This window comes from Pseudonaja textilis, unplaced genomic scaffold (genome assembly GCF_049901715.1).
Source record: "Pseudonaja textilis isolate UNSWEBS1 unplaced genomic scaffold, rPseTex1.2 PTEXCTG163, whole genome shotgun sequence".
Lineage (NCBI taxonomy): Eukaryota > Metazoa > Chordata > Lepidosauria > Squamata > Elapidae > Pseudonaja > Pseudonaja textilis.
The window spans coordinates 1-25,029 of NW_028262482.1; the positions used below are offsets into that span (position 1 = coordinate 1).

The 25,029-nt window shown below is 35.7% G+C and overlaps 1 protein-coding gene across 2 annotated transcripts; it reads right to left on the reverse strand.

Moving 5' to 3' along the window:
• Positions 1-18,829: 18,829 nt before the first annotated feature.
• On the reverse strand, positions 18,830-24,376 carry LOC148123858 (gamma-adducin-like). Of its 2 annotated transcripts, XM_087918629.1 has the most exons (3): positions 24,225-24,376; positions 22,144-22,239; positions 18,830-21,401 (listed from the first exon to the last, which is right to left on the reverse strand). In XM_087918629.1, the coding sequence occupies exons 1-3, from the start codon at positions 24,343-24,345 to the stop codon at positions 21,109-21,111; spliced, it is 510 nt and encodes a 169-aa protein (XP_087774755.1). In that variant the 5' UTR covers positions 24,346-24,376; the 3' UTR covers positions 18,830-21,108. The 2 variants fall into 2 exon arrangements, with proteins under 2 accessions (XP_087774755.1, XP_087774756.1); XM_087918630.1 differs by lacking the exon at positions 22,144-22,239.
• Between the last annotated feature and the right edge of the window lie 653 nt (positions 24,377-25,029).

Here is a 25,029-nt window from a genome sequence, read left to right on the forward strand (position 1 = left end):
CCTGGGAGCGTAGTGGTTTGTGAGGATCTCAAGCAACTCGGACCACGGAACGTTTTTAATTCTCTCGGCGCCACGAGTGCTGCAGCGGTATCAGTAAACGGTGGCTCCGCAGTAGATTAGGAAATAGGATTTTTTCCGATGCTCTCCCGCATCCGACAGGCCGACCGCATCGATGTAATGATTGAAACGGTTCTTATACGATTCCCACTTCTCTTCGTCTGGTTTAAACGCCGGGAATACTGGATTGGAACTCATGGTGCTGGAACGGCTGGGCTACCTGCATGGAGAAATCTCTCTGGGACTACGAACGCCGTGAGTTACTAGTGATATCAGCTCTGGAGAGGTTTTTGCTACCCTCTCTTTCTCTCTCTCTGGGTTACCACGTTGGCTGCTAGCCGTTGGAGGTGTCTTGATTCGCGCCAAAAAAGTGGGCGTTAGTGACTCTCTACAGCGCTGTGCTGTGATTCTACTGGCTCGAAATTCAAATGACACCCGCTTGAATTTCGCGCCAAATGCAGAGCGGCTGCGGCTCGCAGCGCTTCACTTCCCCGTCAGCGAGGCTAACAAGCGGCTACAGACGCTTCTAACTATTTGACTCAGACCGCTTTCTCTGGCTGCGGATCTGCGTTTGCTCTTTTGATCGCTGTTTCGCTAGCTGACCGCTCTCTCTGGCTGCGGATCAGCGTTTCCCTTGTTGCCAGCCGATCGCTCTCTGGGCTGTAGATCGGTGGCTAGTGACTCAGCGGTTGCAAGGGCTTCTGGTAGCCATCCCATCCTCGTCGCCAGTGTTAAGTTTGAGCAATGAGAGGCTGAACCAGAGCATGAGTGCAACAGTACTTTATTTTACAAATAAAGGGCTGACCGTGCTTGCCAAGCCTGGAACTGGCTCGCAGCAATCAGCAGCCAGTTGGACCCCGCAGCCTGCTTTTATAGCTGGCTGCTGGGGAGAACTGACCAATGGGAATGGGGGAATAACGCCCACACAAAGTGAGTGGACCTGAGTGAGAACTCCTTGAGTCCTCAGGACATAACAGGATTCAAATAATTTAACAACCGATTCTCTGCCCTAATTACAGGCTGGGTAGGCATGGCTGGGTGGTCATGTGACTGGGTGGGTGTGGCCAACTCAACACCACTCATATCAAGGGACACTTCACCTTGCCCGGCCTCTCATGACCATGGGGATGCTGAAACAGTCTTAAGTATGAAAAACAGTCATAAATTAGTTTCTTCAGTGCCATTGTAACTTTGAGGTGGACTGTGGTGCGGAGACAATAATTTGGTCCTCAATGCCAATAAGACCAAGGAGCTTATAGTTGACTGAAGGAACAGATCAGACATTCAACCCTTGCTTATCAATGGAGACTGAGTGGAGCAAATGGCCAGTTTTAAGTTTCTGGGTGTTACCATAAAAGAGGACCTGATCTGGGGTGCTCACATTGCAGCCCTGGTCAAAAGGGCCCAGCAGAGATTATATTACCTGAGACTTCTCAGAAAACAACAACTGAATGAAAAACTGCTGGTGACCTTCTACTGTTGCACCATAGAGAGTATCTTAACTTACTGCACCTCTGTATGGTTTGCCAATTGCACAGTGGCAGAAAGGACATCACTCCAGATGGAGGACAACACTCCATTTTCATTGTCCAGAAGATCATTGGTTGCCCTCTCCCCTCTTTGGAAGAGCTTTATAACTCCCACTGCCTTAAGAAAGTTCAAAACATTCTCAAAGATGCATCTCATCCTGGGAACCCATTTTTTGAACTATTACCATCTAGCAGATGGTACAGAATAATAAAAACAAGGACAAATAGGCTGAAAAACAGCTTCTGTCCCAGGGAAGTAGCTCTTTTGAATTCTGCTGTATAGTACAGTATTGGTGCAGTGTTGGGGGTTTTCGGTTCAATGTATGGAGGGTGAAGGATGTGTGTTTGTGTTTATTTTCATGGTAATGGACATGATGTGCACTGCAGATGGTGTTTTGATTTCTTTGTATGAGGTGCAATGACAATAAAATAAACTAAACTAAATTAACCAGAGGGGACAATTTTGAGTTAATTAAATAAGGATTGATAAAATTGCAAATGTGACAAAAAAGGGTAATATGGGAAAGGAACATAGAAATGAGATGAGAATTTTAGATAACATTGTAAAATAAGATATGAGAATATCCTAAGGAAAATGGAACAAGTTATAACATGAATTGGAATTGGATAAGTTTAATATTTAACACTAATAAGGATAACGTGAAATGAAATTGAATAAATAAAATGAATAGGTAACTATGGCCATGTTTGTATGAGATGTGAAACCTGGAACCATACTGCTTGCCAAATTAGAATTTTTTTTAAAAAAAAAAATAAAATTGGGGGGAAATTGAATAAAGAAATTACTAGGTATGTTTAACTGGTATGTGGTTGGCATTAGGAGAGTGTATTGAAATGTTGAAAATAAGCAAGGAAAGATTATGATTTAAGGTGAATATGTGTATTAAGAAATATGATTGGTATTATTAATTTTGCCTATACTAAAATGTATGATATATTGATGCCACACTGTTAATGTATTGTTGTGTACGTGTAGATTGAAATAAAAAAAACTTGATCACAAAAAAAAGTTCAAAACATTCTCAAAGATCCATCTCATCTTGGGCACCCTTTTTTTTTTTGAACTATTACCATCTGGCAGATGGTACAGAATAATAAAAACAAATAGGCTGAAAAATAGCTTCTATCCCAGGGCAGTAGCTCTTTTGAATTCTGATGTGTAGTGTAGTTGTTGGGGGTTTTCAATTCAATGTGTGGAGTGTGAAGGATGTGTGTTTGGGTTTATTTTCATGGTCATGATGTGCACTTAAGATGGTGTTTGATTTCATAGTACAAGGTGCAATGACAACAAAGTAAACTAATTGTTTTCAAAATATTTGCTTTGAATGGTCACTAAATGAACTGATGTAAGTCATCTGTACAAAAACGCAAAAAGCTTCTTTGCTTGCAAAAAGCTGTGCTAAATACCAATCATTAGATTAGAAATGGGGGAATACACACTAAAGATCAATGACAGTCACAGCCATCATGGAAACCTAAATCATTTTGCCTTCCTTTTCATCAGCAATACCTGCAATCCAGAGTTTCAGATCAGGCAGGGGTAGCAGAGCACCTTGAGGAGTTAAAATAGCTAAAATGCAATGATAACTATCAGCAGCCAACTCTTGCACATAAAGTGATGCCCTTCAGCAAAGAGGTCATTTAAGCTCTCCAGAAAGTGGGTGGCCATAGTTGGGCTACAAAATGCCAACCTAAAGAGCTAAATTAACAAAGCATATAGGGGACCCAAGTTCAAGTCTCTGTCCTCCCAAGATTGTCAGGATCACTATAAAATTAGTACATGCCATAGATATCTAAAAAAAACTTCAAGCCTGTGTTGGGAGAAATATCCATCTGGTTCAGTTCCAAGCTGGGAGAAAGACACTGGAAACATGGAAGCTGATTGGAAATATGGTTTAATGATTAAACAGAACCACAATAGAGCTATCTATCTATCACATGGCTGCAGCTGGCCACATGGAGTTGAGAATGAGGGGTTTTTATACCTTCCATTGGGCTTTGAACTTGAGCTTCCTGTCCCTGTGCACTTCCTAGGTCCTGTTAGATGACATTTTCCAGTTCATGGCACCCCATCTCCCTCTGCCAGAGATGGAGGAAGTGTAACTGTTGTCATTTCAATCCCATACCCCAGTCTGAAATCCAACTGAAAAAAGTCCATTTTTCTTTCTCTCAACCACAAGTGCTCCAGACAGTTGCTTCTCATAAACAGACTTCAAGATAGTGGTCTCCAGTGTCTCTTTAAAGCTCTGGAAGATGACGAAATAGCTATCTCAATCAAACCACCATTGGCACCTTTAAAAGGACACTGTGTTGGAATATTTCCGTTTCTAATCACTTTAGGAAATTTAAAGGGATATAGAAACCACAAACCAAAAGAGTGACCTGGAAAATCTTCTTATATTTTGTGAATTTTGTGAGAAAAAAATGAAAAGAAACCAAGATTTTAAGACATTATTTGAAAGGGTTAAAGATCAAGATTGTTAAAAGTAAAATGAAGAACTATAAAGTTGATTTATTTGATCAAGGTTAAAATGGATATATTGTTATATCTGGTAATCCTTAATGGACTTTTGCTGATCAGAACTGAAATAACAAGGGAATATTTTTTTATAGATAAGACATGACATATGGGAAGAAGAGATATTTTGTTGTATATTAAAAGAAGATGATAAGTTACTGAAATTGCTTATACTTGTGATGAAGAAAGTTATTTACATCATTTCTTTTTCTTTACTATTTTCTTATTTTTTCTTCCTTTGCTTATTTTTTCTATTTTCTTTTTCTTTTCCACATCTTCTATTTTTTCTTTTCGTTCTTTAATTTTTAAAGTTTGTATTGTTGTAAAATTTTTACATTTTTTATTCTTCTAATTTTCAATAAAATAACTAGAAAAAAATGTATTTTGAGAAAAGCTGATTTTGCAATCAGATTAAGGTGTGCAATTGTGGATAGTCTCTTCATGAGCAAAATTGAAACACTGCAAATCGTTCTTGTACTGTTGGTTATCTTTTGTTTTAGAACTGGGTGTTGCTATAAGAAGCAATTCTACTGTATAAAGAAATGTTTTAAAAATCCAGCTGGAGTTGAGCAAAGCTCTTTGCTCATTAGAGTCCAAATGTATTTATGTGCCAAAACATACACTGCCACAGCAATCCAAGATGTAGGTCAGAGATTCAGGCTTTAAAACATGCTTCCAAAATGAGAAGATATATATGGAAAATTTGGTAAAACCAGGACAATATTGTAGAAGCCACACCCACATTTTCTTACAGCAACTAATTAATGAAATGGAAGACCAAAATCATTTGATATCACTGCCTTGTGCCTGAAACTGCTTAAGACATAGAAGATACTAACATTATACCCACCCACCCCTTAAAAAAGTATAGGGGGAAGCGATGAAGATGAAGTATTTCCAAGAAATAGACATATTTGCTACTCAGAAGAACTGTTAGCCAAGGAACAATTTGAGCACGGTGCTTTTGTGCTCAACTTCTAACTCCTTTGATAATTTTTCCATTATTGAGAGTTATAGCTACATGTTTTAAAGGGAAACAATCCTCTCTCCCCCCTCCCCTATTTCTCTCATCTAAAAAAGAGAGAACACCACAATCAAGAATAATAGCACAGAAGATCTATTCTGGGAGAAAAGGCTTTTTGTACAAGCAATTTTGCATAGGCATGCATATATTTGTCCATATTTTCAGTGCTTTAAATGAAAGCCATGTCCTCAGAGCCTGCACATGATCCAAGAATGTAAACATGTAAACATAGTTGTCTTGACAGAATGCTTGAAGATAACTCATGACAGTTGTGTTGCTTTCAAGTATTGTCTCTTGAGTATTCAGACTGAGTGGTCTTTGAAAGCAGTCTAGAATCACCCGAGGTTTTGTTGTTATTTTCTAAATATAGGTTACTTGGGAGCAGAGTTTTATAAAGCGGGAGAGTGAAGGGACAGATTCTCTGTTTGAATTTATATAAGAGCTGTAAAAAATGCCCCATTAAGACTTGTGACACCTTGGGTCCCAAGCCCACAATAAATGATACAACTGCATTTTCCATCTGGCATTGTCCAGATATAATAAGCATGCTATGCTTAAAATATTTTTGGGAATGATTTATTATATAATGACAAAAACAGCTACCACTGTGCTAAAAAGTTAGTTTGTCAATTGTGTATGCTACTTTGGTCACCAAGACTTAGAGCTATTGATTCATTATAAGCAAATGTCAAATTATAGAATTGTACAATTGGAAGGAACCACAAGAGTCATTCCTGAAAGATAGCTATCTTCTCTTTTCTTAAATTGAGAGTCTTGCCATTTGGAAATTTTCTTCATATTTAAATTAATCAAAATACCTGTTCATTGTGCCTCTTAATTCTGGTTCCTTTTGTAGAAATGGAAAATAAATCTCAAACTTCTTTCCTATGGCATCTTTTCATGTATCGAACACTGATACTATGCTGACATTCTGAAGTTTCTTCCAGATGTTCTCAAATTCTTGTAGCTTCTTTGTTACCCTGTTCTTATCTATAAATATTCTTTTGGAAATATATGTCCAGAACTATACATAATATTTTATTGTGATCTCACCAGTGCATGTTGTATGTAGGTCTTAAATATAATACTTTACACTGATCTCGGTTGAAGGACATCAATTTTCAATTTTCAGTCTGGTCTTCTGTCTAGTCTAGATTAGATCACAGTTACATTCTGCCTACAGATGAATATATTTTTTTAACGACAAAGTAACCAGTTTGGTAGATCATAGAAATGCTGTAGAAGTAGTGGAACATGGTCTTAGAGAATGTTTGACAAAATCTCTCAAAATGTTCTGTGGACAAGAGAGAGAAATATGCTATGGATAAAATTGTGCTATGGTAGATTTTCAAGCAGTTGAACAACCAAAACAATTGTCATGAGGTTGTTCCAAGAGAGGTCTCCAAGGTTTTATCCCTAGTTCAAAGCCATTTAATCTACAAATTATAACAGATTGATCAGGTTTGCAGATGACACCAAACTAGGTGTCTTTAGATGGCAAATTCAGAAATTGATATCAACAAGCTTGAATGATAAGCCAAATTCAATAGAATAATTTTCATTTGTTATAAATATAAGGTCCTTCCTCTGTCTAGAAAAGCAAATGAACAGACAAACAAGATGTATAAGACTAGCAACAGTGCATACAAGAAAGACCTAAATGTAGCAGTAGCTGAACATGAGAATGCATTGCTTAATTTATGCTGGCTAAATTTGCTGAATTCCACATATATTTATGCTGAGTAAATTTGGCTGGCAAAAGGAAGAGTAAGAGATAATACAGTAACAGTTTTCAAATATCTAAAGGATTGTAAGAACTGTTAAGTAGTCCAACAATCTGCCAAGGACAGTGGTGGATTTCCATTATCTGGATATTTTCAAAGGGGACTGAACAGCACTTATCAGAGCACTTATATTGACCAAAGAGTTGGACTTCATGACTATTAAGCTCACTTCCACCTCATTTATTCTGTGAGTTTGTGATGCATTTTTCTGGCAAAGATCATGCTGAGTAGAGTTGAGAGAAGGAATTATTAAACAATAACCCCAATGAAGCTGAAAAGAAATATTGCCAGAGTGTTACCATTTGCAGACTAAAACCTGGAGTTTTACAACAGTCAGCAGAGAAGATACAAGAAAGATCAGCTTGGTTGAGCTGAAATTCCTAAATAAAGCTTAAAGGTAAATAATTGTTTTTTTAAAAAATGTTATGTTACTGCTTCCTGTTCACCCACAACCATTTGGCTTCCTTTTAAAATGTGCACTTGGCATGCTTAACATGTCTTTAAATAAATAACTTCTGTTGCCTTTTAATTAATTTTCAGGCTTGACTCTTAAGTGGCCATGGATGCAGGTTTTTCTCTTTATCTCCAGAAGCATAGGTTTTTAGGAACTTCTTACAGATACAGTTATTTTCTGTAGTCTTCTTTTAAGCAAGAGTTTTATAAAATAGCAATGATTTCTGGATTTTAATATTATGGAACAAGATATTTATTTTGTTATTTATTTTTAAAATTAATTTTAAAATGTATTATTTCTACTTTTTTGTCTGTAAGTCAATTCAGGAAAGTTTTTTAAAGTCAATATTTGGTATTTAACGAAACATTGTGGAATTTTAAATAACAGATATCAGCAGATGAAGCAACTTTTAGAAGATGGGGAAAGTATCTGGTGTACTTCTGGCAGTCTATAGATAGAGAATATAAAATAAAAAATGCCTAAGAACCCTTTGGAGTAAGAAATCAAACATATTGCATAGAGATTTGATAGCTTCAACAGCGATCAATCTTTGCCTTCACACCACCAAGCCACAAATTTAGGAAAATTTGGAAAAAAGAATCATTGCTTTGAGGATGAGATAGACAGGATCAGCCTGGCAATAGAGATTTGTGAGTGGATTTGTGGTAATAGTACAAGAGAGACATGCATATTTGAAATGGCAACTAAAATGGAATATATTTTTCTGTGGCATTATCTTACCAGGGCAGACATTTTGCAATTAAGTCAGATAGTTGAGTATCAAGGTAAACAAGCACCTTATCTTTGGGTGCCTGTCTCTGCTGATTTCAGCAATCATTCACTAACCCTGAATAAGATGTATGTATGCCAGCTATTATTGTGACCTCTTTTACCTAACCATATTATACTTGGAGAGTTCTAAGTTAAATGAAACTGGGGCTTCTGCCAACATCATGCACTAGAAGAGAAGATTGTAAAGCCAAAGTTTGTGTTGGCCTCAAGAGGATTTAATTTAAAGTGTTTACATATAACATAGAGGCAATCAACTTTTTCATAGGTAAGCATAAAGTTCTAGGGAGAGAAAAATGTGGACATACTGATAGATACATCTACTTACATTGCATTCTTTTCTTACCCAGAACTTGGTTCACTCATAGTAAAACTAAGTGGAAACAAGAGAAGTTGTTGCTTTCCATCTAGGGCAGGGCTGTCAATCCTGTGGCCCGCGGGCCGGATGCATCACATGCTGCCCACGCCCAGGCCCAGTTTAGCAAAGGGGAAAAAAGTTCTGATATATCACATGATGCTGCCATGATGACATGAGATTGACACCCCTGATCTAGGGATATCTTATGCCTCCCTGTATATAGAAATGTATCTGAATACCCCATACTGGAAGTAAAGAACTGGACATGCCATCTTGCAAATAGAAGGCTAAATTATGTTGATTATGTTCTAGCAAAGTACTTACATTTCTATGTTAGTAGACTTAATATTTTGGGGAAAGAAGTTCTAGATCTTTCTTTCATAAATCCAGATTATGAGAACTTTGCCTTAATAAATATTGAAAATGCTGTTATCATCTAGTAATTCTCCAATTTTTACAACCCATTTAGAAGATCTAATTGAGGGCTTACTGTATATTGCCATAGGCTCCTTGACCTTCTTGGTGATCATCTTGCCTTTATTTCAGCTGTTTCAGTGATAGCAAACAATGAGAGTGAGACTAGCAGCTACTACTTCTTCATTTGGAGAATAATGTTGAGCTATGAGACAGATTTTATGACAGTGACATGAGCACCCAGCCAATGCGATTTATGGCCTCACTAAAGTCTCCTGTCAGAGCTCTTTTGGGTTGGCATGGCTGGCATTACTTTGGGCTTCATTCACTTTTTTTTAAAAAAACTCTCTGCTTCTTTAACGTAGCCAGCATCAGCCATGACTTCTTATACTAATGGGAATTACAGATTGCTGATGGTCCTGTCATCACAATTGGAATCTTGCATCAACAATCAGCTTTCTTAATATGGGCTCAAGCAAGCCAACATTACTTTTAAAATCTACATGCTTGGGGACAGGTTTAAATCTTCATAAAATGTGAATGCATGATAGTTTAAACACCTCAAAAGGGAATGAGAATTTCTCTGTGGCAATATCTCTCACTATGGCATTGCATCTCCTTGTGCCATGTATTTCTGCTGCTTCTCTTAGCTCATTAGATTATCAGCAAGGCATAAAAAAGGCAAGGAAGTGACTTGTGAGCAAAACCACATCTCTTATATGTACTCAATTTGTATGAGAAGTTAGAGGTAGGACCACCTTGCCTTTTGTATTGCCTTTGGGGGCATCCTTGTCTTACTCTTTCATGGCTAATTTCCAAAATGGATTAAGCTTGCTACTGATCAAGGGCAACAATTGCACAATCTTACAAGGTGAAATAATGTGCATTATCCCACATACTGCCCAAAAGAGGGCACACTTTGCTACCATACCCTATACAACCTGCCAGGGCACTAAGGCCTATAATGGCTCCTTCCTAGGGAGAAAGCTTGTTTAACTACCCTTTACCAACCCTCCTGATACACCAGGAAGCCATGTGAACAAAAGCAGCAAAACACAAACCAGCTATGCCACCTGAGTTTTATTTTTTTTAAATTATATTTGACAACTGTCCCAATCTATAAAGTCAAAGAGCAATAAAAACCAAGCTAATAAGAGATACAGAGGAAATAAATCTAATAGAATCATAGGGCTGGAAGGGCTCTCAGAGGTCTTCTAGTCCAATCCCTGGCTCAGGGCAGGAATCTCATCCCAGTCAAATGGTTGTCCAGTCTATTTTTGTAAACCTCCAGTGATGGAGCATCTACAACCCCAAAAGGCAAGCTATTCCATTGATTAATTGTTTTCACTGTTAGAAAATTTCTTATTTCTAGGTTGGATCTCTCTTTAACATGCTTTCATCCATAAGTCTTGTCCTGCTCTCTGGTACCTCAGAGAATAAGTCAATCACCTCTTCTTTGTGATAGCCCCTGGAAGACAATTATGTCTCCTTCCCCCAATCTTTTTCTTCAATAGCTTAGCTCCTTCAAGTGTTCATTATACAATTTAATCTCCAGATTCTATAATTTTTGTTGCTCTTGTCAGCATACTTTCCACACTTTCTCTTCTCTACTCCAGGGTGTCAAAATCTTTTTTTTTTTGTATTATGACCAGAACCAGGCACAGCATTTCAAGTGTGGTCTCCTCAGTGTGGTGTACAGAAGTCCTATCACTTCTTGTTGACTTGTTGCTGTATGTCTGTTGATGCAAGCTAGGACTTTATTGGATCATTTGGCAGCTACAGCGCACTGCTGGCTGATATTTAAGTGGTGGTCCATTAGGACATCCAGCTCCCTCTACTGTATTTTCAACCCAGGTACTTGTTATTCCATATCTATGCATTTGGTTTTTCCTGCCTAAGGCAATACCATACTTTTTTTAACTACTGAACTGCATGTTGATGGCTAGGGTACAATGCTCAAATCTGTCAAGATCCTTATGAATCTTGAATCTATCTTCCAAAGTATTAGCAATTCCCCCCAGCCTTCTCATCTGCAAATTTGATGAGTCTGCCTTCTATCCTCTCATCTAGATCATTTACAAAGAATTAATATACAGGTTGTTTAGAATCAAACAAAACCAAAGGCATGGTGTAAGGCTCCTTGCGGAAAGCAGGAAGGAAAAGGACCAAGTGTACTCAAGGTAAGTGGAGGGAGGAGGGGGTGGGTGGGAATTCACGTTCCAGATTTTAGTGCCTGGCTGAAATCTGACGGGGTTCATGTTTTGTAAAACGTTAACTATCTCTGTTTTTACTTAATTCTGCCAAAAAACTGAAGTAGCTTCAAATATTTTTTAAAAAACTATTTTTTAAAAACTATATTTTTTTTAAAACAAAGTCTTTTTTAAAAACTGAGGCTTGAATTAAATTGAGCCGCCTTCAAATCTCAAATCAAATCAAATCATGCCCTTTTTTGACTCTTGAATCTGTTTGAATTGAATCAGGGTTTATTGGAACAGGCCTACGAGTATGTCCTTCTTAATGGGTCTCAAGACCTAGTGCTTGAAGTTTGTAAACCATAGATAGTAAAATAGGAAGGTGGCTGATAAATTGCATTACTGTTTCTGACAATAGATTTTGCACCCCTAGGTTTGTTGTAAAATCACATTTCTTGTAACCAGGGGTGGGATGCTATTGGTTCGGCCTTGTTCTATAGAACCAGTAGCTGCACAGAGCAGCTGACACCAAACCGGTTCAGTGTTTGGCTCACCCACCTGCCCAGGCTCTAGGCTGTCTTTTATTCCCTGCTTTTCCCTCCTCAGCTGCTTTGCGCGGCACAGCTGAGGTTGAAAAAGCAGGAAACAAGATGATTTTCAAACACTGAGCACCCACACGCGTTTGTCAGCTGTCCAGGCATTACAGCTGATGATTTCTTGCAAACACTGCACACACGGGTGTTATGATTGCCCGCAGTTTGGAGAATCAGCAAATCGCTCCACTGGCTGGCCCCTCCCTGCCCACTCATTCCTTACCTGGCATGCGAGCCATCCTGGTTTGGTAAGTTGCTATTTTTCCTTTTTTTCCTGACCATCAGCTGTTCTGCTCTGCCGGGAGATTTAGATTAACTATAAAGCAGGAAATCCTTGGACTTCTGGCTTTCTAGCTAATCTGAAAGCAGAGCCAAATGTTTCTTAGGATGAAAGCTTCTACTTTTCAGTGTAGACTCAAGTAGCCGATTGCAGATAGATAGATCTCTAAGTGAATCTGTGATTTTAATGAGCAACTCAATCTGCCTGCCTGCTTTGCCTGCTTTTGGGTAAAAATTGCTTTTTTAAAATAAAAAATTCAATATTTACATACATGGTGTGTTGTGAGTTAATTTTGTGAATTTTCTTGCAAGCAAATTTTATGTGACAGACTCAGGTAGCAGATTGCAGATAGATAGATCTTTAAATGCTTAAGTGCTGCCTGTTTGCTTTGCCTGCTTTTGTGTAAAAGTTGCTTTTTTATAAAAAAAATCAATATTTACATATTTATATACAAGCCATGCCCACCCAGTCACATGACCACCAAGCCACACCCACAGAACCGGTTAAGAAATTTGAATCCCACCCCTGCCTGTAACCTCAGAAAAAATGTATTCTCTAGCAGTTTTCTCCAACAATCTGCTTTATAGATGTTAGTCTTCATCTCCCTTAACCCCCAATTTAGTTCCAGTGGGATCCTTCAGCAAGCTGTTGAGAGCAAATTTTCTTCTCCTCAATTTCTATGGAAATACCCAGCAATTCTTTGAATACATTACAAAGAATGCTGACTATTCTGATGTTCTACAAAGCAGGGAACTTCTCCATTTCACACTGACTGTTTTCTTTACTAACCAGTTCAGAAATGTAACTAATAAAAAAAATCTGCTCTCAGTACATAACTATCCTTTCCTCAGCTGTTTTAATATCGTTGATATTTCAGACAATAATAGTTTTACTTTCTTTTTCCTGTCTTTTTAAAAAAAACTGTTCGAGGGGGCATGCTTCCTTTTTCGGACATGCATTTTATTTCAAAACAAAATGTAATGTTCTAAAAATTTTCCTTGCTGTTTCTATATTTTCTAAGCCAAGAATAAGAAACACTTTTATTCAACACTTTTATTCAATGGCAAACTGGTCAATAGCTTTGTAAATATAAATGTAGGTAAACAGCAAACTTGAAATTTGATCTTGTTTTGCTCAAGATCCTATTTACAATATTACTAGGTATTTTTCATGGAACAACAATGTAAAAAATCTTTAAATGTTAGCTTCTCAATTCATAAGTTGGAGAAATCCTTCAGTTGGGATTCCCCCACAATTGGATAGAAATTCTGAGAAAAATATTAAAATTATTCGAAGTAAATTATCTAAAAAATGTCTTTGAATTGATGGACATTTAGTGCTTGTGGACAGACCGAGACAGAAAATTTTAAGACAATACACCAGAAAAGGATCTGAAACACATAGATCCTTTTCAAGAATAAACACAATCTGGATTTCTAAGAATTTGGCTACTAAAGTTTCTAAAGAAGAGGTATTATCAAATAACATTTTAAGATCATACAGCTATGAGTTTGAGTTTCAGTACTTTTAGATGGACACTAAATACAATGTTACCAAAAGAATAGTAAAGGATTTTCAAAAGAAACGAAAAGGTGTTTTTGAAAATAATTTAGACAAAAATACAGATTTAAGAATGGTTTTTAGGACTAAGTAAAGCATTTATCAGAAGTTATATACATAAGAGTAAACTCAAAAAAAGAGGCAAGAGAAAACACAAGCTGTTTTGGATAAGATAAAGAGAAAGGAAGAAGAATTAAAGAAATTTCCAAGAAAGATAAGTATTTATTTGTATCAAATTTAGAAACTGCCATCTCACTCACAGAGTATTCTGGGAGGCATACAATCAAAACAAACATAATTTCTTAACAAATTAAGTTTTTACAATGACAGTTATCTATACTAACAGTAAGAAGAATGGAAATACAAAATGAAATGTGTTAAACAAAAACTATTGAATTTGTAAACAAATCAGGGAAATACCTAAAGAAACCAACTTTATTGAGGGTTACAGAGGAACAGAAAAAGATAATGAAATAACCTATTAACAATAAGGGAAGTTTCTGAAGCTATAAAAAAGAAGATTAACCAGGAAAGATGCCTGGAGAAAATGGATTATCAGGTCCTTATTAAGTTTTGAGGATGAACTTTTACAATATTTACAAAATGCAATGAATTCTTTCTTATATGGAAGAAAGATGTCATAGAGTTGGGAAAAGACCGATTTAGCACCAATATCTAAAGAGGGGCAAGATTTGACTTTTACAATAATCTATAGGCTGATATTATTATTGAATAACAACTACAAGTTGCTTACAATTATTCAGACTGATAGACTGAAAACAATTTTCTAAGAATTTATTCATGAAGATCAATGTGGGTTTTCACATAAAATACAGTTAAAGAACAATCTTAGTTGGACATTTTGGAATATTTGGAGAAACATAATGAAAAGCATATCACATTGGTTTTCTTACATGGAGAGTAGGCCTTTGATGATTTGAACTGGGCTTTCCTGTTCAAAGTTTTGAAAAATATGAACTTTGGAGTAAATGTTATTAAATGGGTAAAATTTATTTATACTTTACAAAAAACACAACTAATTGTCAATGGAGACCTAACAAAGCCTTATGAAATATGAAAAGAAACAGGACAAAGATTTCCACTGTCCCCTTCCTTGTTTATATTGATTCCTGAAGTACTAAACAGCGATATAAGATGAGAGGATTGTAGGGTAAAGATTAAAAAAGAAAATTAAAAGTTAAGAGAATTTGGTTTGGTATTTGTTTTGGAAGATAATTTAAAGGGAATTTGAGCACTAATGGGAAAATTAAAAAGAATTTGGTTGCGGTTTTTTCAGGATGAACAAACAGAAGATGAAAATATTAACTAAAAATACGAGATCAGAGAATTGATAAATAAAACCAATTTTAAGATAGAGAAGTAAAAAAAAATCTGGGTATCATCATGACAAACAGAAATTGTAAGTTATCTCAAAATAATTACGCTGAGACATGAAATGAAGTTAAAAAAACAAACGTTAAGATGAAAAAAGCTACAATTGTCACTGCTGGAGGAAATTTCTGTGATAAAAATATCTTGCCTGGAATGATGTTTTTGTTTCAGACAATACCTGTTTTGATAACTGATGCACCACTTAAACAGTGGCAAAATGATATATTTAAATTTGTGTGGTAGACAAAAAAATAATGAGTTAAAAATGTAGAGGCATCTACAACATACAGAGTAAAGTCTGTAACAATCACAATGTAGGATAGACAGGCAGAAGACTAGCAGAGTGCATCCAAGAATACCAACCAGCAGTTAGAAGACACAATGAATAATCTCACAACACCTGGACAGACTCAACATAGTTTCATTTGGGAAACCGTGTGCATTCTAAACCAAACCAAACCCCAAACGTCAGGGAAGCTTGGCATTCAGACAAACCAATCAATAGATACATAGAAATAAACCATATTTATACACCATTCAAAAGAAACAATAAAAAAGCTAAGAAAAGGAAACAAAAAGACCAGAACACATCCTTTCCGCAACTAATATCTCAATAAACAGATTAATACCAGACACTCAAGCAGTAAACAATATCCTAATCAAGAAACCAGCGAAAAAATCACACCGCCACCAACACTGGCCAGTATATAAACAAGCAGTAAACCTCACACTCACTCACTGATGTTATCTTGTTGGGTGATGAAATGTCTGCTTGTATATTTGTATTAAGTCTAAAAAGATCCTATACTCTGTACATAATAGAAAAACAACAGAGGATGTTTTGTCACGCTCCAAATGTTTCTGACCTATAGGTCTTAACCAACATGCTTAATGGTGAGGGCTACCGAGAACTGTAATGCAATATGTTTGATAACCAGAGAAAGTCACAGGCAACCAAATTAAGGTTTCTTCCAAAAAGAAATATATTCAATGCTATTGTATGTTAGTAGCCTAAAATATGAATTATCCAAAAACTAAGGGAATACTCAAATTATGTAATAATGCATGAACTGTACCACTTAAAAGAACAAAATGCAACCTGAACATTCCAGACTATTCCAGACTCTTCTAAACTGAAAAAATATATATCTTATTTATATATCTTAGAATCAATGTTGACTCTTGGCAACCACTTAGACAAGTCTCTTGCAGTATTCTTGTCAAGATTCAGAAGTGATTTGCCACTGCCTCCTTCCTATGGCTGAGAGGAATGACTGGTCCATGGTCACCTAGCTAGTTTCGTGGCAGTAGTAGAATTCATGGCCGTCCAGTTTGTAGCTTGATGTCTTAACTATTATACAAAATTCACTCTAAAATTGGCATTATAATGGTATGATTTGAATGGTCATCTATTCCTTTCTATTATTTGGGCAATCCATAGATGTGTTTTTCTAGCTCATGTTTTCTCTACAATCTGGATTTTATCAAAGTACCAACATGAGTAAGTCCTTCTCCATTGAGTTTTCTTCACCCAGAAAGAAATGCCTTGCTCCAAAAATATATTGTTTTTATATTGGTGTAAAATCAGTGGTGGGATTCAAAATGTGATACCACTGGCTTGGCGGGTGTAGCTTGGTGGGTGCGCTTTGCGCACATGCAGAGGCTTTTCTACTGACAGTCTCCTGCACTCTCCCTGTGTCTGCAACACTGACATGCGGCAATCTCCTGTGCCGCATGAAGCAGCTGCACTTCAAAAGCAAGAAATAAAGCTCAGTATGGAGTGCGGGTGGGCCCAACAGCAGATCGTTGGAGCGAACTTGTTTGCTCCCAGATGCTCTTCGGAGCTACTTGTTCAGCCAAACCAGGAGAATCCCACCCCGTATAAAATCTATATTAAATCTTAGTCAGTGTGATGACCCGGGGTGTGGCACAAAAGCAACAAAGTCACAAAGATAAAGTCCCTTTAATACCTCTAACTTAGACCCCAATGTCCAGTTATCATTGGCTGGAGAAAAATCTCTCCCAAGAAGAGTTTTTAAAGGGAAGAAATTCAGTCCGAACCCAAAGTACATATAGATTATAAATAAAAAACAACACAAACTATGCTGCAGCAATTAACAAGACAGGGCAGGATAAGGAATTGCATACTTCAAAAGATAATGAAACAAACACAGTTGGGAGGACACCGGAACCCAGATAAGACTTGACAAAGGAAGATAATTCATGCTTTGCTTCCAGCAAGGTGCTGTGCGCAAACGCCCTTTTAAAATCATGTTTTCCCAACTGCAGGGAAGGGAATCAGGGCCCTTTTCTCCCACATAACTCACGTTGCTCACTTCTCCTTTCTTCCCTGTGTGCCCTAAGAGGAGGTGGCCTTGGGTCTTCTTCTGAAGGCCCAGCTGGACTCCCCAGTTTCTTCCACAGCCACTGGAGCCACACTTCCACTCCTTGTCAACTGCTTGACCTCCCCCTCGGAATCCGATTCCAACAGGGGCATGACAGTCCGTGTTTGCCCCAATTTATCTATGAATTTAATTTCAAAGCTGTTTTTAATTGTGTCAAAGCACACATAAAAATGCTTTTACAAAATATACATAGCAATTGTTTTAACTGCTAATAATTTTGGAGCAGATATATTTCACAAATATGTATATGCATTCTGCATTAGAATGGCAATGCATTTTTCAGTTTTAGTATTTTCCATGGCAATATTTTGAATACAGACCTAAAATGGAGGCTGTTTAGCATGTTAACTGTGTCAGTTCTATCATCTTAGAAGAGGTTAATATTCTATTCGGGTACCTAACAGAGTCAGTAAAACCAACTTAATTTATCATTTTAAAAATCAAGCAAAGTATCTCTGTGGTGCAAGAAGAAGGAAAACTCCTCTGAGAAGAAAATTCCATTTCTGGGTTCCTAACTCAGCCGACAAACAGACATCCAAAAAAAGCCAGTTGTTCTCTTTCATCTATTTGCAGTGCAGCTGGAATGATGCCCACAGAACTTCCCTCAACATACTTTCTTTGAAAGCAGCTTGCTAATTGTCTTTCAAGGGATTAATTCCATATACATCAAAATTAGAAACAGGAACCACTGCCACCCTATGGTCATGGTCTGCATAGCTCTGAATTATACGACTGCATCTGTGTGATAATATTACTACAATTACTACACTGATAGGGCACTCTGTAATTTGTTAACGTCTGCTAAGAATTTACGTCAAAGCAGTTGTGGTAGGGATTGCACTAAAAATACACAAGAAAATATTTTCCTTTTTTCTAGCTTTCACAAACAACAATCCTGTTATAACTAAAATTCAAAATATGTAATCTGTTAACTATTTATTATATGATTTTATTCTAAAGAAGTTATATTTATTAATAAAAATTTCTAGGCATAGTAAGGTTGTGAGTTTTGCAAATTTGGAATGTTTCTAACTACCTATAAATGTAGTGTTTCTCTATTATTCATTAAAGCAGCCTAATCTTTTGGGGTTTCCATGTAAGAAACTTTAAAGAATAGCAATAGTACTTAGACTTATAAATACTGCTTCACAGTGCTTTACAGCCTTCTCTAAGTGGTTTATAGAGTCAGCATATTGCCCTCAACAAAGAATGCACTCATTAACATTAATGCAATTCTTAAAATAGCACCCCCCCCTTCACATAGAAACCCAAAAAAAGGCTGTTTTAATGAAATTCAGAGAAGTATTGCACGTGGGCAAGATCTGAAGCAATTCTTCTGAATAATTTTCTAAATTTCCACTTAAAAAAAGCTAGCTGGTTACAATTATATATTTTAAGAACTGCACATTATATACTCCTCTGCTGAAGAATGCCATGAAAAAGATATAATTTACACTCATTTACTTAAAATACTGTTTATTTGTGATTTAACATTAATTAGCATTACATCTATAAGCAATTTCCAACAACATTTATATATCTTTTTCCACAGGACACAGTTGGCTGGCTCATTCATATGCCAAAGCAAGTAAATAGAGGCATTAGCAAAAAAAGGTGCAAATAGTTCACGGTTGTATTTTTAAAAAATATTTATGCACATTGCATTCATTTAGATATAGATTTTAAAGTTATGAAAAGCATAGTTCACAGGTTACTGTTTCTACATATGTTGTAACACAACACAAAAAATGTAGAACATAAAAAAATTAAGCAACTTAGATAGTCCCACTATTTTTTAAGAGAACACACCGATTCCAGTATTTTGAGATATTTAAAATATCATTTCCAGATTCACTTCTGCACTGCATTGCCACACTTACACAGTCAAAGCTCACCAGCCCTGTAACATGCTATACTCAGTTTTTGCATGCCAAATAACATCCTGGCCATATTCAACCATCTAGACATGGTAATATATTTCAACTGGTAATATGGAAGTAACATTCACGTTTAAGATGTACTTCCTCTTGTGCCTATGGATGTAAAAAGCCATAGTTTATTTTCATGTTTAGTGTGTATTTACAGATTTGTTTTCTTTTTCTGTTTAACTCAAAACAAAGTAAAACGACCAGCAAGAAGAACAAATGGCAGGATCAGCACTTACAAATCAGCACTAATTTGCTCTAAGATTCATTGAGAAGGCAAAATGTAGATTTAAATGATCCTATTAACCTCTATTGTAATTTTAAAATATAAAACAGATGTTCCATCAATTTAATAAAAATACTCCCCAATTCCGTGACATATATTTTATGAAAAATAATCCACAAACTACCCTTCATTTTTTATCCATGCCCTTAATCTTTCCATCTCACTTTCCCTTTTCCAGTTTTGTCTCTTTTATTTGGTTATGGACTTTTCCAGGTGATCAGTTTATAGTGCAACATAAATGCAGCTGCATCAAAGTCATTTCATGGGATCTACATATTCTTGCACTCAAATGGCAATACAGCCTCATTCTAGCAACATAAACTCCTCCCAGTTACTGGGCTTCTTGCTTTTCAGAAGGCTGAAAAAGTGACTACAGGAATGTCACAAGTACTACAGTATACTAAGAGAGATGTTTTGCTGGCTAGTGAGATAAACATTTCATTCGCCTATTTTGTCATTCTGTAGCCTTGCCACCTGTATTCTTTATCTACATTGAGATTTCAACAGAAATGTCTGCAGAAATAATTCAGGAAGGCTAAATGAAACTAGGACACACTTTGAACTGATCTTCTGGAAGATCGTAAGTTATCAAGATTATTATTTTTTTATTCAATAATATTATGAGAAAAAATATAAGATTTAGAATTGAATCCAGTATTTTTTTATGCTTTTTATGTCTGATGTCAGAAGTTCTGGATTCATGAATTATATTTAAGTATACTCTACACCAAGCATCCTTGAATACATTCTATTGTTAAATGCTTGGTTTACATGCCTATAATACTTTATATTGAATGGTACACAAAAATTTCAACATATAAAATTTTTTCTGTTTTGCCATAGTTAAACGAAGTTATCAATGTTAAGTGTATAAAATCCCCTTTATTGAAAAATAAGGGCTTTCTCCCTGCCCCCAACTGATAGAATAAAAAAAGTTTTCAAAAATTCTATCTTACTAAAATGAATATTTGGCAAAAGTTATTATTGATGAATGTAATCTTCACAAAGTCTGTAAAATTCCAAATGCAATTCCTTTTACAGTTTCCCCTTCTAAAATTATGTGCCTCTATATAATTAAATGACCAAGGCTTGTGAGGGTGTGATTAGAGAGATGCCACCCTTTGAGACAGGGACAAAATCAAGATCATCCAAAAAATACCACTTAATTACATAATGTGGCAATAGGTTAAAAACAAACACTATTTGATCATTCAATAGTGAAATTGCTGAAGACATTTTAATCAACAAAAATCTTCATCTGTAACTTGCTAGATATCTGAAATTACTGTGGTATTATAGTGGACCAACTACCAGTGTTAGTTTGTGGTGGAACTACTAAATACTTAAAATTCTCATAATAATTTTATTTGTACTAATTAAGAAATGAATTCATTTAATTAATTAAAAACCCAGTTTCTATGTAATTGTTTCCAGTTCTGTACTTAGGTTAAGGCCCAGTTTCTTGCATAACCCTACTTGACCATTTTAACAACTGATTAGATGTATGACTAAAGTGTCAGTAAAACCTCAGGCCTCCACTTTTTCCTTCTTTTTGTTTTTTTTCAGGAAGGATGGAGTACGGAATTTCTTCTTCTTCTTTGATGGTGATTTGGAAGGAGAGCCTTCAGGAGAAAGGGTTTCTTCAATCTTCTCAGAAGTCTTAATTGTAATCTCTATATTCTCTACAGTACTAGTGGTTAACTGGCTGACTCTCTGGGCAAGATCCTCTTCCACATCATGTACATCTTCTTTGCCATTCATGACAACTGGCAGCTCCAAAGAGGTGAGGTTAGAATCCTGAAGGTAACTGTCATTATTTTCTGGAAGGGGGGGAAAAGTGATATTTTATTCTTTCTTGTATTGGTTAGATAGAACACATGGTTGTGTAATACTCTAAACAGGGCTAAATACAATCTTGCATTGGGAATTTCAGAAAACTGGGACTTTGTAAAATTTGGTCCTCCGGGCTTCAGTTCCTTTTTTTATCTTAGTGTTGTGTTACTTTTTGTGTTGTATTACTTTTCCCCCCTTAAAGCTTCATTTTAAAGTGACATTAAGTAACATTAATATTCCTTGGGAGTCTGGAATCAGGTTTTTAACCAAGTTCCAGATACAATTGGACATATAGAATATACCTCTAACTAGAAGGTACACCTTGCTAAGCAGCATTGTTACCTGTTTGTTATGTTAGATTGGTATTAGTAGATTCCAAGTTGTACTACATAATGCAGGGAACAAAGCTTTTTTTTAAAAGAAAAACAAACAAACACAGAAACTGTAATTAAGGATAGGACATAAATTAACCCAATGGCTGAAATTTGTCTTTTTAGATGGCCTATTCTGAAAAATGAATGAGATTAGGCCAAAATGAAATAATAATTTACATGGATATTGTATCAGGCTTCACATATTAAGAGTTTGACTGTATTTTCTATGATTGATCTTTGGGATTAAAAAAATAGACTGTATGGAAGGATTTATAGGCTCACAATATTGTGTAATGGCAAATAGCATTTACACCTTCCTGAGTCGTAATACTGCACATGACATTGCATTATATACCTTCTAATTTGTCAGGGACATTTTGTGGGGACTGAGTTTGAGAGTTAATTTGGGAAACAGAGGACCCATCATCTGAGAATAATTCCTGATCAGCATCTGTAGGACAAGAGCCTGAGTTAGTAAAAGCCATGCTAAAATAAGCACAACACACACAGAGACACACAAAATCAGTACATATTAGTACATACAAAAAGGCGACAGTTTAGCCATATTGACCTAATCATGCAAATGTTATAACACTAAATTAGATTATAAACATATTATTACCAAGCTATGATTATTAAATGTACAGTATATCAAAGATGAATCCAAATAGTTAGAAGAAAGTATTCTATGAGAACATAGTTTCTTATGTAACAATACTGTGATTAAAGTAGTCAAAACAATATATGCAGTGTTAGTGTTGAAAATGCTAGTGAGAGACAACAGTAAATTAGTAATGCCCATATTATTAAAGAGCCTTATCAGATGCTTTGAATGAAAATGGGTGAACAAAATGCTAAAATACAGGGATTTTTACCTTTGAATCTTTATGCTTTCAAAAATAAGAAATTGGTAGGTTAGAAGATTGCTTGCTATAAGTGCAGGCAACAGAACATATAGCTATCAGACCATTTTGCTCAGGAATGGTGTCGTTTAAAGACTAACTTACTGGTTCAAAAATATCTAACTATTCTTCTTTTTTGTACTTAATTGTACTTATGTGCTTTTATATTAGTAATATAATATACAAAAGCAATACAAGTGTATGAATACTTTCATTTTCCAGTCTTATATATACTTATACATGTATAATCCTATGTAAATTGATACATTATCTATGTTTATTCCAGTTTTCAGAAAGAGAAAATGGTGTTAAATGTATCCTAAGATTACTAAAAAATATTCCAAAAATGTGGGAATGAAAAATAGACAATTAAAAAAGGGAAGGCTGTGTTAAAGGCAATGTTGATTTTGTCAGGCTAAATAGAAGAAATAGTAGTAGGCTTCTTAGTATCTGGAAAACAGCTAAATACAAGCATCATCATAATTTAAAGAAGGTAGAAGTTAGCTGCCAAGAGTTGAGAGAAAATAAACTGTGGGGTAGCCATCTCACCTAGAAATATTTTACAGTAGGAACAAGGTAAAAGTAAAAAAAAATGGAATCAGTTGCTTTTAATGTATAACGGATGTAAGCAATGAACTGGATATTAAATATGAGAACTTTATAGGTTTACTAAAATATTTGACTTCATTATTTACGGTAAAAGTGTTTGTAAGTTACTGAGGTTTCAGTTAAAGTTATTATTATGATACAGTTATTTGTGATTTTTAACTGCATTGATCAAAACTGAATTTAATTCTCTATAAACAAGACTACACTGATGACAACATAAAAGGGATAACTCCTTCTTCCAAATCCTGGAAGGAAAGTCTCCTAAAAAAAAAAGTCCATTTGATACTTGCCTGAAGGAACAAAAGAGCAAAGTACTCCCATATAGAAGGAGGAACCAGGTCCCAACAAAGAGGGACATGTATCTTTTATATACACAGAGAATTCAAATGAATATTTATTAATAAATGTGATAGAAGGAACAGCTAAACTGTAAAACCCACGAATTATTCTATTCATTCAAACATGTCTAGTCCTATTTAATGCCCTATGTTAGAAAATAAGCTCTTGCCAAAACACATTTTGTGACTTATAGGTTCGATTGCAAATGTATCTTCTGTCAATTCACTGTCAAGAGGATATGATAATTTAACACACATTAGATTATCCTGGAAACCAGGAATTTTCAACTTCTTGATTTATACTATAAATCATGTGGATATTTGTCTATTAATCTAACTAAATCACCACTTCTGCCCCAAGATAACATATGCCTATATGTCCATTTCACATAAGACTCATCCAAAAATGAGAATTCATTTTAAACACAACTAAAAATATATAGGAAAGGTAAAATGGAAGTTATTAATGCATATTATTTAATTTAAAGTCTTTAAGTTAAATTAGTAATTCTCAATATTGATTTTTGAATTTAAACAAATCCCTTTAAAGCTTAACCTGGAGATGGAAACTTTGAGCCGACACCCACCCTCAGTGCCCTGCTGTTTGCGTTCGATTGTCTGCTTATACTCTTCCAATTCCTTTTCGGTGAGATGACTGAATGGGTTAGGAGGTGCTGGTGGGGTATGCTCATCTTCTTCAAACTGCATGGGCTGGAAAAAAATTGTCAAAATGGAGAAGCAAAATTTATTTATACAATTATTTACTTATTGCGTTTATATGCTACTGTAATACCTGATACAATATTTAGATATAAACCATACACATAAAACACACACACACGTGCATGCGTACGCACACACACACCTATTCTCAACTGTTTGTGCTGTGGGGATAACATCCCACAAAATAAGAAAACAGAATGAGACAGAATGACGATAAAGAATTTTATCAGTTAACAGGCATGTTAACTGGAAGGAAAATATTTTAATCAACATAGCATGCTAAGTTTAAGGCAAAACCTATTTATAATACCAAACTGAAAGCCCAACTTTTTTTTAAAGAAGCCTACACCTTTCTTATAAGAGGTACATACATGAATTAAATGTATTAACTGCACTGACTATATTAATCAATTGAGTGTAAGAAAGTCAGATATAACTGTTATATAGCTCCCACACCACATTAATTTATGATTGATAATTTGAGCTGACACCTAGAGCTTTACCATCCCCTGCAAATATCCATGCGTAACAGTGATCTGTGGTATAAACTAAGCCACATTTCAAAAAATGGCCATGGAAAATTAATGAATAATAAGTACAAATTAAAGTAATTGTTGTTCAAACAAGACACACTTACAAATGTTGGGATCCCCCATTTGATTAGATTGA

Coding starts and splice junctions, on each gene's coding strand:
- LOC148123858 (XM_087918629.1), bottom strand. CDS start 24,345: ATGCAGTTTGAAGAAGATGAGCATACCCCACCAGCACCTCCTAACCCA. Junction 22,240..24,224: donor CAAACAGCAGGGCACTGAGG/GTGGGTGTCGGC, acceptor CTTGTCCTACAG/ATGCTGATCAGGAATTATTC. Junction 21,402..22,143: donor TGTCCCTGACAAATTAGAAG/GTATATAATGCA, acceptor CCCCCCTTCCAG/AAAATAATGACAGTTACCTT.